The following is a 15,249-nucleotide window of genomic DNA, read 5'->3' on the forward strand; positions in this document are numbered from 1 at the left end:
CATTTTGATTATTGTTAAACTTGTTTATAATTGTATTATGCAAAGTGTTCAAAGAATAACTTCCAAGGCCTTACTTGCACAAAAGAAAAACGGGGGAATTGTTGTCGGACAAGAGGGGACATGGGTCCCAGGAACACCTGTGCAATTCAGGCCTTGAAGAATTCTCTGTTGATAATATACTGGCGGAGAGGAGATGTGAGAAAGTGCTGATTGCTTGGTATGCTGAAGTCCAGCTGCCCCTGAGATGGGAGGCAAGCGAGATAAGGAAGAGGCGAGATCTGGGAAAGAGAGCAATTAGGCCGGATGGAAGAATTCCACAGAGTTGTGAAAACAATGATGTAACCTTTTAGAGAGCAACCAATAATATGTTGCCAAGTGGGCATAATTATAGCAAACTGTATATAAGATGTGTCTGATGCTCAATAAAGTGGAATCCGCTGATCAAATTGGTCGTTAAAGCGGCCCCCTTCTTGCAGTAGAAAGGGAAGTCTAATTCCAAACTTCCAATTACTTCTTGATTGCTTAGTTTGGCAGCAGCTTTGAACAGGCACTGCTGCAGCCTCACAATAGGTAGGAAGTGAGCAGCTGCTTGACTCAGCCCCTGGCAAGGTATTGTCCTGGCAATGAAGCCTAATGCTGAAGGCCTCGAGCACAAACTCTGTTACCAAAGCACCTCACTGGGACTGGAAAGGCAGAGCAGAATCTGACAGCCTCGAAGCCAATCTGATTCACACTGCTGCGGGCTTCCAGCTGAAGTGTGCACAGGCTCTGGGAGAACTCAGCTATGACCAAAGCTATACCTGAAGGGTGGCTGTCAGGAGGATGCAGCCAGGCTCTTTTCAGTGTTACCCAGTGACAGGATAAAGGCCAATGGATGGAAACTCAATCACAGGAAATTTCATCTCAGCAGGAGATGGAGTGTAACCAGTAAAACTGGTTTGAGATGGGGGGTCAGTCTTGGAGACAGGAGTTAGGTTGTCAGCCTTTGGAGATGAGATTCTTCACTTCTCACTTACTTGGAGTTACAGCAACTCTTGTTCCTTGCCCAAATGATAGCTTCCCAAGGGTTCCTGTACTGACACAGCCAGCAAGTCCTTCACAAAAACCACCCAGGGACACTCAGCTGCCTTCTTAACTCCTCCTGTCCTGGAAGGGAAGCTAACTGCATCAGAAGTGTTCAGGGATGATGCCCACAGTCCATTTCTGAACCAGGCTCAGGGCCTAACCAAAGACACTACCCTCATCCTGTTGTACTGAACTCTCTGCATCCCTTTCCTTTCTTCCCACTGTCAATTGGAAGCCTAAACCTCTGCTTTCCACTATGAAAACATTTTAGCAGACCATTCTTCTCTAGGGAGAAACCAGCTGCTCTTACCATCAGTTTATGTCTGCTCCTGAAGGTGAATTACCAGCTGCAGGCAGAGCTCACACCCAGGGTACATGCAGTAACTCAGGCTTTAATCAACTTCGTTTCTAGTGGTACCTCATTTGCTGGCACACAAACATCAGCTCTGGCTCAAAATCCAGCTGTAGCTGCTCCACTGAACCTTGCCAGTACATGCTGCAGCACACTGCTGCTGCTCCTGGGGCAGAGCCAAGCACACAAGCAGCAGCAGTACTGAACTACTGCAGGTGAGATGAAATCTGCTTTTTGCCTCACTTTTTGTAAGCACATACAGTAGGTTAAGATCTTAACTGCTCCTATCAAAGAGCTGATTGTCTGCCTGGGAACAAACATCTGTGCTGAAAATCCTGATGCTGGCTGAACACTGGATAAGGCCACCAAATCACCAAGAAAAATCTTTGCTGGAGGCTAAAGACCCTAAAAAATATTTTTCATCAAAAGATGTCAGTTATCAGGAGCCTCAGGCAAGGACATTGATGGATGCTTCACAGCCTTTGATGTTTGCTTTTACAACCTAAGTTACAGGTAAATGGAAAGGCAAAGTGCTGAAATATTCCAAGCTAAGTCCTCATTTGACATTCACCATCTTCATTCTGGAAACGGAGAATAAAGCAAATATGCAAATCATCAGTGACTGTGAGGAAATGGCGTTGGACCTCTGTGGCCCACATCTGTATGCATGCTGTCTTCAGAAACCCAGGCACCTGCTTCCCAAAGCCTTTCACACTTCCTGCAGGCTTCCATGAGTTCCATAGTTTCATAGTTTCATTCAGGGTTGGAAAGGACCACAAGGATCATCTAGTTCCAACCCCCCTGCCATGGGCAGGGACACCCTACACTAGATCAGGCTGGCCAGAGCCTCATTCAGCCTGCTCTTAAACACCCCCAGGGACGGGGCCTCAACCACCTCCCTGGACAACACATTCCAGGGTTTCACCACTCTCATGCTGAAGAACCTCCTCCTCACGTCTAGCCTGAATCTCCCCACCTCCAGCTTCATTCCATTCCCCCTAGTCCTATCACTACCTGAGATCTTGAGCAGTCCCTCCCCAGCCTTCTTGTAGGCCCCCTTCGGATACTGGAAGGCCACAATTAGGTCACCTCGGAGCCTTCTCTTCTGCAGACTGAACAGCCCCAACTCCTTCAGTCTGTCCTCATAGGAGAGGTGCTCCAGCCCTCTGATCATCCTTGTGGCCCTTCTCTGGACATGTTCCAGCACCTCCACATCCCTCTTGTAATAGGGGCTCCAGAACTGGACACAGTACTCCAGGTGGGGTCTCACCAGGGCTGAGTAGAGGGGGAGGATCACCTCCTTCGACCTGCTAGCCACACTTCTCCTGATGCAGCCCAGGATCTGATTGGCTTTGCGGGCTGCAAGTGCACACTGAGAGCTCATGTTGAGCTTTTTGTCCCCCAGCACCCCCAAGTCTCTCTCCTCAGGGCTGCTTTCCAGCCAGTCCCTGCCCAGCCTGTATTTGTGCCTGGGATTGCCTCCACCCAGCTGCAGGACCCTGCACTTGCTCTTATTGAACTTCATGAGGTTGGCCTGTGCCCACCTCTCCAGCCTGTCAAGGTCCCTCTGGATGGCCTCCCTTCCCTCCAGCGTGTCTGCTGCACCACACAGCTTGGTGTCATCAGCAAACTTGCTGAGGGTGCACTCAATGTCACTGTCCATGTCACCCACAAAGATGTTGAATAAGACAGGTCCCAGGACTGATCCCTGAGGGACTCTGCTTGTCACTGGCCTCCACTGGGACATGGAGCCATGGACAGCCACACTTTGGGTGCGGCCATCAAGCCAGTTCCTTATCTATCTAGTGGTGCACCCATCAAACCCATGTGTCACCAGTTTCAGTTGCTTCTAAGCCCACTGCTTCTCCAGGAGTAAGCTCCTGATTGCCAGCACCAAAGCTACACCAGAGCAGAGCTTTGCAAAATGCTGGCCAGGGAAGGCTTTGATCCCTGACAGATGTTCTCCCTGCTTATTAAATGGTATTTCAGCTTCTGATTGATTGTGAGCAATAGAAACCTTTGCTTAAGAAACTGCCACTCTGCACTTCTCACTTGTTCAAGGAAACTCCATGTCTTGAGACAGACCAGAAATGGATCCTACACATGTGAGTGATCCAAACTCGGCAGAGATGTCCTAGTGTCCCTCAGTGATCAGGAGAAAAGCGCAGGCATTTTCCAACCACAGTTCTCAGCCTGAAGATATTAACTCTAAAAGAAATAAACCTTAAACCCTCGTGATGAAGACAGAAGCAAAATCAGTTTGGCCTACAGATTGGACCTTGAATGGTTTGCATCAGAGAGCAAACCTGTGCTCATAGCTAATTGGGAAGCTTCCCATCGAGAGAAGAAATTATCCTTCAATTCCTGAATGCCAAAGCTCTTCCCAGCAGCATCAAGCTGAGGTTTTGGGATGATAATTTTAGCACTTACTTGAAAGAACTCTCAGCCTTGCCAGCCTCCCAAAAGTCAGCTTCTCGTAGACCCCCTCATAGAAACACAGTGGCAAAGAGCTTTACCAAAAGTGCTGGCAGCACCTTTTGCCTCAAAGGAAAGGGTTAACTTTGATGTGCAGACACAGAGCTCCAGGGGTGTTTCTTCTCAAGCTCCCTAGATCAAAACCCTGCTAAAAGTTCTCATGACAATTAGCTCCCAGGCATCCCACTGCTCTGGGATCCCACCTCACCCAGCTCATACCCCCACAGAGCCAGTTGGAATTGCATCCTTCTGTGATAACAGCAGATGTAGAAGTCAATTAAGTCACTGTAACCATGGAGCTGGGTAAGAAAAAGCAAGACGGGGTGGACATTTTCTATAGCACTTCCTCCATCCAGCTCAGTGCTTAGCCCAGTTTACAGTAGTCTGGACACTGAGGGACCTCACATCAGAGCTTTCTAAACTCCAATGGAACATCTCTTCCAGAAAGGAGAGAAGGTCACATGCAGACACACAACACAACACAATGGCTGTGCTTGGAAGGGACCTCTGGGAGTGCCACAGCACCAGTGTAGCATTATTGGAGTCTGAGCAGTTCCAGTCCCATTTCATTCTAAAGAACATTGGCATTGTCAGCACCCTATGTGTTGAACAAACAGTGCTGTCAATGGCCTATAATTTAGGACTCTGATCAACAAATAAAAATCATGGTTTGAAGTAAAAGTTTTCAGGAACTAATTTTGTAAGATATCCAATAACCAAATGAAAATGCCAGGTATAATAAATAAGGATAGGAAACCCTTAAGTACAGAAGAAGTCTGTGTTTCCAGGCTGCAGTATAAAATTGTCTGCAAATTAAAGTTTGAGAGGAGTAAATATAGTCCAAGCCCCCTGCCAGAGCAGGGTTCCCCAGAGCAGGTCACACAGGAACACATCGAGGTGGGTTTAGAAAGTCTCCAGAGAAGACTCTACAACCTCTCTGGGCAGCCTGCTCCAGGGCTTCAGCCTTCTCTTCTGCACACTGAACAGCCCCAGGGCTCTCAGTCTCTCTTCATGGCAGAGCTCACAGTATCACAGTATAACTAAGGTTGGAAAAGACCTCAAGGATCATCGAGTCCAATCTATCAACACAGACCTCATGACTAGACCATGGCACCAAGTGCCACGTCCAGTCCCCTCATGAACGCCTCCAGGGACAGTGACTCAACCACCTCCCTGGGCAGCACATTCCAATGACGAATGACTCCCTCGGTGAAGAACTTCTTTGTCTCGAGTGTAAACCTCCCCTGGCACAGCTTGAGACTGTGTCCCCTTGTTCTGGTGCTGGTTGCCTGGGAGAAGAGACCAACCCCTTCCCAGCTACAACCACCTTGCATGTAGTTATAGAGGGCAATGAGGTCACCCCTGAGCCTCCTCTTCTCAAGGCTAAACAATCCCAGCTCCCTCAGCCTCTCCTCATAGGGCTTGTGTTCAAGGCCTCTCACCAGCCTTGTTGCCCTTCTCTGGACACGTTCAAGTGTTTTGATGTCCTTCTTAAACTGAGAGGCCCAGAACTGGACACAGTACTCAAGGTGCGGCCTAACCAAAGCAGAGTACAGGGGCACTATGACCTCCCTGCTCCTGCTGGCCACACTATTCCTAATGCAGGCCACGATGCCATTGGAGCTCTTGGCCACCTGGGCACACTACTGGCTCATATTCAGGTGGCTGTCGATCAGCACCCCCAGGTCCCTCTCTGTTTGGGAGCTCTCCAGCCACTCCGACCCCAGCCTGTAGCTCTGCATGGGATTGCCGTAGCCAAAGTGCAGCACTCGGCACTTGGACTTGTTAAATGCCATCCCATTGGACTCTGCCCATCTGTCCAGTCGGTCGAGATCCCTCTGCAGAGCCTTTCCACCCTCTAACTGACTAACATCTGCTCCTAACTTGGTGTCATCTTCAAACTTGCTGATGACTGACTCGACCCCCTCATCCAGATCATCGATGAAGATGTTAAAGAGGACGGGGCCCAGCACTGATCCCTGGGGGGATGCCACTGGTGACTGGCCGCCAGCTGGATGTGGCACCATTCCCCACCACTCTCTGGGCTCGGCCCTCCAGCCAGTTCCTAACCCAGCACAGAGTGTAGTGGTCCAAGCCACGAGCTAACCGCTTAGACAGCAGTTTGCTGTGGGGGACAGTGTCAAAGGCCTTGTTGAAGTCCAGGTAGACCACATCCATAGGCCTCCCCATGTCCACCAGATGGGTCACCTGATCCTAGAAGGAGATCAGGTTGGAGAGGCAGGACCTGCCCCTCCTAAATCCATGTTGGCTGGACCTGAGCCCCTGGCCATCCTTCAGGTGCGCAGTTATTGCCGCCAGGATAATCTGCTCCATCACTTTCCCCAGCACTGAGGCCAGGCTGACTGGCCTGGAGTTTCCAGGTTCCTCCATCTGACCCTTCTTATGGATGAGGACCACATTGGCCAGTTTCCAGTCATCTGGGAACTCACCGGTGAGCTAGGACTGGAGGAAAATGATGGAGAGTGGCTTGGCAGCTCATCTGCCAGCTCTCTCAGCACCCTAGGATGGATCCAATCCCGTCCCATGGACTTGTGAGTGTCCAAGAGGTTCAGCAGGTCCCAAACCAATTCCTCATGGAGTACCAGGGCACTACACTGCTCCCTGACCCCATCGCCCAGCTCTGGAGGCCACTTGTCCTGAACTCCTGCCTTGCTGTTAAAAATTGAGTCTAAGAAGGTGTTCAGGACCTCAGCCTTTCCCTCATCTTCGGTCACCACGTTCCCCTCCAGGTCCAATAGGGAGTGCAGGTTCTTCCTGCCCTTCTTCTTATTGTTAATATATTTATGAAAATGTTTTTTATTGTCTTTGACAGAGGTGGTCAGCTTCAGTTCCAGCTGGGCCTTTGCCTCCCTAATTTTATTCCTACATAATCTAACAGTTTCCTTGAACATACCTCGAGAAGCCTTCCCCTCCTTCCAAAGGTGATACAGCCTCTTCTTCCCCCTTAAATCCTCCAGGAGCTGCTTGCTCATCCAGGCCGGTCGCCTTAGGTTCAGGAGGGTTGGTACCCAGGGGACTTTACAAATAAGTTTCTTAAACAGGCTGAAGTTTGCCCTCCTGCAGTCCAAGGTGAAGGTTCTGTTGGTGCTCCTCCCTAGCTCCCTGCATATTGAAAACTTCACTATCTCATGGTCACTGCACCCTAGGCAGCCTCCCACCATCACATCTCCCATCAGCCCTTCTCTATTGGAGAACAGCAGGTCAAGCAGAGCCTGTCCCCTGGTAGGCTCACTTAACAGCTGCAGCAGGAAGCAGCCCTCCATGCACTTCAGGAACCTTCTGGACAGCCTCCTCTCTGCTGAATTAAGTTCCCAGCAGATATCCGGGAGGTTGAAGTCACCCACAAGGACAAGATCTGATGATCTTGAGATGGCCTCCAGTTGCTTGTAGAACAATTCATCAGCCTCCTCATCCTGGTTGGGTGGTCTGTAACAGACTCCAACCAGGATGTCAGATTTGTTAGGCTGCCCTCTGATTTTAACCCACAGGCTCTCAACTCCCTCATCTTCCACCTCAAGTTCTTGGGCAGAGAGTGACTCCCTAACATACAGAGCCACCCCTCTTCCTCTTCTCCCTCGCCTCTCTCTCCTAAAGAGCCTGTAAGCCCCCATTGTAGCACTCCAATCATGCATGTTGTCCCACCAAGTTTCTGAGATGGTGACTCTATCATAGTCACCCTGATGGATCAGGACCTCCAACTCCTCTTGCTTATTGCCCATGCTGCGTGCATTGGTGTACATGCATCACAGCTGGGTTCCTGACTTCTCAACTGACCCTACCTTGTGGCCTACTCTTTCCTCTGCAGAGGGACCGATATCCTCACCCACCCCATTTAGACCTAGTTCAAAGCCCTCCTAATGAGCCCTGCCAACTCCAGTGCTAGGACTCTCTTACCCCGTCTAGATAAATGCACCCCATCAGGACCCAGCAGGTCAGGTGCAGTGAAAGTTGTCCCATGATCAAAGAAACCAAAGTTGTGCCGCTGGCACCATCCCCTGAGCCAATTGTTGATGGTGTGGATTCTCCCATTCCTCTCAGTGTACACCCCTGCACTGAGGGAACTGAGCAGAACACCACTTGAGCTCCTGCCCCATCAATCAATTGTCCAAGGGCCCTGAACTCCTTCTTAATTGCCCTGGTGCCCTTCTTGTCAATCTCATCACTCCCAGCCTGTATTACCAGCAGAGGGTAATAGTCAGTGGGCTGGATTAATTTAGGGAGTCTCCTTGCAATGTCCCTAACCCACACCAGTTCCAGCTGTTCCAGTCCCTTCATCACCCTTGTAGCTCTTCATTGGACTCTCTCCAGCAAGTCTCTGTCTCTCTTGAACTGGGAAGCCCCACACTGGACACAGGATTGCAGGTGTGGGGCAGAGTAGAGGGGGAGGAGAACCTCCCTAGACCTGCTTGCCACACTTTGCTTGAAGCAGCCCAGGATACTATTGGCCATCTTGGCCATGATGGCACATTGCTGTCCCGTGGAGACATTCCTGCTGGAGTCCAGAGGAGGCCACAGAGATGCTCAGAGGGCTGGAGGACCTCTCTTGTGGGGACAGACTGGGAGAGTTGGGGCTGTTGAGCCTGGAGAATAGAAGGCTGCAGGGAGACCTTGGAGCTGCATTTCAGTATCTGCAGGGGACCTCCAGGCAGGCTTGGGAGGGACTGTTCAGAAGGGCTGTGAGGATAGGATGAGAGGCAATGGTTTGAAACTGCAGCAGGGCTGTGACCGTTTGAGGCGGTGCCTTTAACAAAGGGATACTATGGCTGAATGTTTGTAAATGAAAGACAGATCTAAACTAATTTCATTGGTAGATTGGGAGAAAGCACCTTTTGAACTGGGAGTACAGCAGCTTTCTGGTCAGTCTTTCTTCCCCTCCTTCGGTGGCTGGCAGCTCGCAGCTTCCTGCGCTTTTGGCCAGACTGACTGATAAGATAAGGCCTCTTCTAACACATAACCGCCTAACTGGGTTTTAACATTTTTAACATTTGCTCTCTTTCTCTCTTTCTAACCCTCTCTGGGGAAGGGGGGAGAGAAGGGGGAGCAGAGGAGGGAACTCTCATTTCTGTGCTACTTTGTTGTATATTTCTGTATATATTGTAAATACTGTAAATTCTGTACATAAACCTGCATTTCCTAAACTGCTTTGTAAATATACAGCACACACTCCTTTGCTAATCCGGCTGTGTGTTTTTCTTTCCCTTCCAATTTTTTTTTCTTCCCTTTACTTATGGGGGTGGAGAAGGCCCCGGCCTTTCCCCCAACCCTATGACAAGGGCAGATTTAAGTTGGGCATTAGGAGGAAGTTGCGATGAAGAGGTTATCCAATTTATTAATATTAATATGAATTATGAAAATATTGTTATTAATGATAAAATTATTAATAACCGATGGATCACTAACTTATATACACGTTCTAGTGCACGTTCAGGAAATACCTTCCAGAAGTGGCTTAATGTTATGATTAGAACGTAATTGAACTATCTAGAGACTTTTATCTATATTTATGTGATGAAGGGTGCAGTTCTGCCGCTTGGCCACTAGATGGCAACTCGTCGGGACGCGGGTGGCTTCTGGCTCTATACAGCAGTATTATAATCTTTCTATGCATCAGAGATTGCTCTGCTAGACATGGATACTTTGAACTGAGTGCTAGTGGATGGAAAGCACGTGGGAGATACTCTGTAGCTGTTGTTTGTGGGGTTCCTGCATACGACTGTCGCTGGACTGGTTCCTAGTCAAGTTGGACAGCGGCGTTGGGTTACTGTCTCCTCTCTCCACAGCAGTGGAGAAGGAATAATGGAACCTGGGCTTAGCTCGTAAGCAGGCGCCCTTCAGGACTCGGCTCATTCCCTCCAGACAATAGGGATCGGTCCTGGTCGGGGTTGGCCCACCAAGCACCCCTTTCTCCTTATCTCCAGCCTAAACCTCCCCTGGCACAGCCTGAGACTGTGTCCTCTTGTTCTGGTGCTGGTTGCCTGGGAGAAGAGACCAACCCCCACCTGGCTACAACCTCTCTTCAGGTAGTTGCAGAGAGCAAGAAGGTCTCCCCTGAGCCTCCTCTTCTCCAGGCTAAGCAACCCCAGCTCCCTCAGCCTCTCCTCATAGGGCTTGCATTCCAAACCCCTCACCAACTTCGTTGCGCTTCTCTGGACACCTTCCAGCAAGTCAACCTCCTTCCTAAACTGAGGAGCCCAGAACTGGACACAGGACTCAAGGTGTGGCCTAACCAGTGCAGTGTACAGGGGCAGAATGACCTCCCTGCTCCTGCTGGCCACACTGTTCCTGATGCAGGCCAGGATGCCATTGGCCCTCCTGGCTGCCTGGGCACACTGCAGGCTTACGTTCAGACTACCATCAACCAGCACTCCCTGGCTCATCCAACCGGCCCTTCTTGTGGATGGGCACCATGTTGGCCATCTTCCAGTCCTCTGGGACATCTCCAGTGAGCCAGGACTGCTGAAAAATGATGGAGAGCGGCTTGGCCAGCTCCTCTGACAGCTCTCTCAGCACGCTAGGATGGATCCCATGTGGTCCCATGGACTTGTGGGGATCCAAGCAGCTGAGCAGATCACCAACTACCCCATGCTGGAACAGAGGAAAACAGAAAAAACAGAGGAAAACCAAAAAAAAAAAAAAAAAAAGATATGCAGGGCAGGAGCCAGGATCTGCTCAGGGATGGCCAAGGACAGCACAAGGCGCACTGGGATCAAGCTGGAGCAGAGGAGGTCCCTGTGAGGGTGCAGAGCCCTGGAGCAGGCTGCCCAGAGAGGTTGTGGAGTCTCCTCTGGAGATTTCCAAATCGTCCTGGATGTGTTCCTGTGTGACCTGCTCTGGGTGACCCTGCTCTGGCAGGGGGTTAGAATGGATGAGCTCTGGAGGTCCCTTCCAACCCCTGACATTCTGTGATTCTCTGGTTCTCACTACAACTACTCATCTTCTATCACCTGCAAGTTCCTGGCGCTGGACTTTCTAAAGCTCCTGGATCACAGACCGAGGGTTCCCACCTGCCCCTGCTGGCAAGGCAAGAAGGCAAACGGAGAGCCAAGAGATGTGCGGGACAGCTCCTATTGCAGGGGTTGGGCTGACCTAGTTCCCAGCTTTCCTCACTCAGATGTGCTGAGCACAATAAACACTTTGACCGGCAGGTAGCAGGAGAGATCAAGGGAAGAAACTCACTTTCCATTCACCTCCCCTATTCTATCAGGAACTTTTCTGTGTTTCTGAGGCAGCAGAACAGAGAGATCAGACCATGCCCTGCAGAATGCAGGAATCTCTTTATTTTATTGTATTTTTAATGCTGCTCCAGACAGCAGAAGGATTCAGTTATGTAGCATTGGCTGTTCTCAACACTGTGGTGCTGCTTAAAGCAGTGTCAGCACATGGCCAGTTTGCCTTCTTTGGCAAACCCTACCTGATGTTGTGTGACCAGAACCTGAAATGAAGCCTGGTTTGCCATCTCGGTTATAAAGCTGAACTGAAAAGAATATACTGATGGAATTTGATGTTACAAAGTTAAAACTCCCAGAAAGTGTGGGGGCTGCTCTCAGTCCCTTTCGAGTCCACTGGTGATCTTCATTCCAAATGCAGCCCCTGCACAGGACACCAGCACAAGCAGGAGTGGCCAGAGGCACTGCTCTCAGCCCCAGCTGGGGCTTGCAGTGGTAGCAAAGAGCCACCTTACATCCTGACTCATTTGCAAAGCAACTAACAGCAAACCTCCCTCCCCTCCTTTGGCATGAAAGTGCTAAGCAAGCCCTAAGACAGGCTGCTGTAAGACCCCACCTGCAGCACTGCCTCCAGTTCAGCGGCCCCCAGCACAAGAAGGACCTGGAGCTGCTGGAGAGGGTCTGGAGGAGCCCACAAAGATAATCAGAGAGTTGAAGAACCTCCCCTATGGGGATAGGCTGGGAGAGCTGGGGCTGTTCAGCCTGGAGAAAAGAAGGCTCTAAGGAGGCCTTAGAGAAGCCTCCCAGTACCTGGAGGGGGCCTGCAAGAAAGCCAGGAAGGGACTTTATACAGGATGAGAGGGAATAGATTGAAACCTGAGGAGGGGAGATTGAGACTGGAGATGAGGAAGAAATTGTTGAGAGTGAGGGTGGGGAGACACTGGCACAGGTTGCCCAGGGAGGCTGTGGATGTCCCCTCCCTGGAGAAGTTTTGCTGGTTTGGGTTTGCCAGGCAAACCTCAGTTACCTTCTGCACAGGGTGAGGGTCTTCCTCTAGGCATCCGCAGGGGCTGAGGGGCTAACCTGACAAAGCTTGAGGAAACAACTCCATGCAATGCAGAGGCTGCCTTGAAGCCAACAGTAGCTCAGTCAGTGTGTAAAAACCTGATTTCCTCTTCAGGATGTGGTCAGGTTGTTTTTCAAAACAAGGGGGAGTTATGCTGCAGGGTGGAGCTTAGCCAGAAGTGCCGACCGCAGCATCCTGCCTGCCGCTTCTGAGGGATGCCTTGGGGCATGTGTCTGTTAGGGTCCTCCTGGCTCATGGCCGAGCTGCTGTGGAAACTATCACTCATCAAACCACCAGACAGTATTTCTCGTTGGCCTCTTCCTAGTATCAAGGAGTGGGAAACCCCAGTGTGTTTCCTTCTCTCTGGCATGTCTGTCTGTCCTCGTGCTGGCATCAAGCTGTCCCTTCCCTGGTCTGTCCTCAGAGGTGAGCCTCTTTTTGCTGTGGTGCAAATTTTCTTGCTGAGGTCTCTGCACAGTGACTCGAAAGACCAACCCTCATTCAGAGTCAAGCCTGCATTTCATGGTCCTGTTGAAACTTTTTAATGTGCCAAAGAGAATCTCCACTTCCCTGTACAAAGCCTAGAGAGACAAGTTCAGCCAGCAGGTTATCAATGCCACATTCCTAACATCACTGCTCACTACTTCTGTTCGATACCAGCAATCTTCATCCCAAATTTGGAAGGAAAGCCATAGGACAAACCTCAGCATTTTGGCTTAGTAGAACTTTATTTTGGCCTTTGCTACAGCGAGGTAAAATGCACCTGCATGCACTTTGCAGAGGAAGTACAGCTTTAATAAAGAAAGAAATGCTTCTATTGAGCTGGGTTGAATGGAATCACTTCAGATCCAACAGAGGTCCTCTCACGTGCCCTGGGAAATTGTAGCTATTAAAGCTGTTTAAAAACCATTCAAGCTATAAATGGCAGCTCCTGTGTCTGAATTCCCTCAGCAGTGCTGCAGCAGCAATGCACTGTGCCTGTGAGAGGGGTTGCAGAGGTCACAGAGCTACAGAGGGATGGGTTTTTCAACACTGTTTGAGCAGGTTGGATGCTTCTGTGCAAAGGCTGGAAGAGTAGGGAGACAAATTCTCCTTGGCATGAGGGTGAGGAAGAATACACTGTCCCCAGCTCACAGAGAAACAGCAAAAGCAGTTACAATCTTAACCTACATGAGGCAGCTAGGCAGGGTGCAAGGGTGAGAAGGGGCTGTGCTGTGCTCTGGATGGTTGCTGTCAGCAGATCTGGCAGTGGCTGTTCCACCTGTGGTGCTGCTGGCACAGGCTCTCTCCTGCTGCCCTTCAGACTGCTGTTGTCTTGCTTCTCCCCTATCTGGAAGAGCAAAATGTCTTGTTTGAGGCAGGTACCTTTTTAAAAAAAACATGGAGTTGAGTCCTCCAGGAGGACCAGAAAGGTCCAGGAGAGGGACCCCAGAAAGCTGTAATTTTGTTATTCAATGCAGAGTTCTGTTGTCTCTTTGTAAGATGGCAGCAAGGCCAACTCCATCCTCTCCTCCCTCCCTTTGGCTCTTTGGAGGGAGTCCTCATCTGCTGACATGGGGGAGGAGGCCTGCTGGTGGCCTTTAAGGGCCTGGATAATTTTCTCCTGTGCAGTTATAGCCTGCTTAGGACAGGGAGACAATGAGGGGGAGGTGGGAGGGAGAAAAAGGTGCACTGGGGACCAGTGGTTTAGCCTGGTTGGGGGAAGGTTTGGGGGGCTCATGTGTGCTGCATATGTATTAGGTGTTAAGGTTCATGACTTCTATATTTTCCTGTGTATTTTTGAATACATTTTCTGTATTTCTCTCCTATTCAATGAGAGTCTCTTCTATTTCAGTTCCTTTGGGAATAAAATCCTTTCTGTCTGCCCTTTGAACTAAGGCAGTCTTTTAAACTGCATTTTCTGCAGTTGGTCCTACATGCCTTTGTCTGACGGCTGCCCAGACTCACAAATCTTAGTCTGGACTATCTTCTGTGCCTCTTTGTAGAGCTTAATTTTAAAATCCTCCCTCCCCCTCTCTTTCCTCTCACTTCTTTACATGTTTGTGTTTTGGAAACTTTGCTTTTGACTCCTCATTTGTCTTGATTTTCCTCCAGGCTTTGTGCTCTGCCACTTGAAAGGTCAATGCGGTGTCCCTCAGGCATTTCTGCCAGCACCTGAGTTGGCTCTGGCAAAACAAGTTTGCTGCAGCCCCAGCTGGGGAGCAATCACAAATTGCTGAGCTGCAGATACAGAAAGGATTTCTTTCAGTTTAGGAGGCAGAGTGGGAGGGGATGCAGTTTTTGGGGGGTTGTTTGTTGGTTTTGTTCTCTTTGTTTTTTCCCCAGAAACCTTCAAGTTATTTAAGCAAACAAAAAAAGAGAAAGGAGCAGATGAAGAGGTGTGATTGGCAGTGGAGTTAGAGAAGTGCACAAAGACAGGCAGCCAGTCCTGGTCTGTGCCACCAGAATCCCTACAGATCAAGCCACATGCCCCCTTACCTCAGAACAGAAACAGCTTGATGCTCATCACTGTATTGAAGGCGATGGTTTTTGCCAGCAGGACTCTCAGTCCCAACACAGCCATGGACAGCATGTTCACTTTCTCCACCTGGGTATCTGCTGGTGTTGGAGGAAAGATGGCAGAGATCATGTCCTAGTGTGGTAGTGAGAGCTAGAGTGTTTCAGCAGCTGTCCTTTCCTACAGGCACAGCCTAAAACTGTCACACCTAGCTTGGGATGTTGTGATGTTGGCAGGAAATGGCAACTCCACAGGTAACAGTTTCAAGGAAAGAAACAGCAGCAAGAGAACAGATGATGCAGAAACATGGCAGGGGAGGAGGATGTCTAGAGTGGATTTTGCTTCCTGCTGCTTGTCTGTTACTAAGCCTCGAAAAAGCAGGTTGTGGTTGCTGAACAAGTTATATTCCAGTTCCTCTGCCCCTCAGAAAATACATTTCCAGGCGTCTATCCCCAGCAGAGTAATGTAACCACAACCTGTTTAGGTAACTAACCTTCTGTAGAGGTGTCTGTGGTGTTGCAAACCTTCCCTGTCACTGGTTCTTCAATCTCTCCTGGGTTTTCATCCTCCTTTTCTGTAGGTTGGTAAACCAAAAGCCTTATAAAGT

At 49.8% G+C, this 15,249-nt stretch overlaps 1 protein-coding gene and 1 gene segment (V, D, J or C); both read right to left on the reverse strand.

Moving 5' to 3' along the window:
* Positions 1-15,249, reverse strand: part of LOC137456243 (M1-specific T cell receptor alpha chain-like) — a 149,002-nt gene that overhangs the window by 21,511 nt on the left and 112,242 nt on the right. The gene's annotated exons all lie outside the window — the stretch shown is intronic.
* The window catches only part of LOC137456193 (T cell receptor delta constant-like), an 89,275-nt gene continuing 86,880 nt past the window's right edge, over positions 12,855-15,249 (reverse strand). Inside the window, 3 exon segments of the C gene segment in view lie at positions 12,855-13,475; positions 14,624-14,743; positions 15,136-15,216. Of these exon segments, the coding sequence occupies positions 14,625-14,743; positions 15,136-15,216 (200 nt within the window).

Source organism: Melanerpes formicivorus, unplaced genomic scaffold, assembly GCF_026170545.1.
Source record: "Melanerpes formicivorus ecotype bairdi unplaced genomic scaffold, bMelFor1.0.p_v2 SCAF_119, whole genome shotgun sequence".
Classification (NCBI taxonomy): domain Eukaryota; kingdom Metazoa; phylum Chordata; class Aves; order Piciformes; family Picidae; genus Melanerpes; species Melanerpes formicivorus.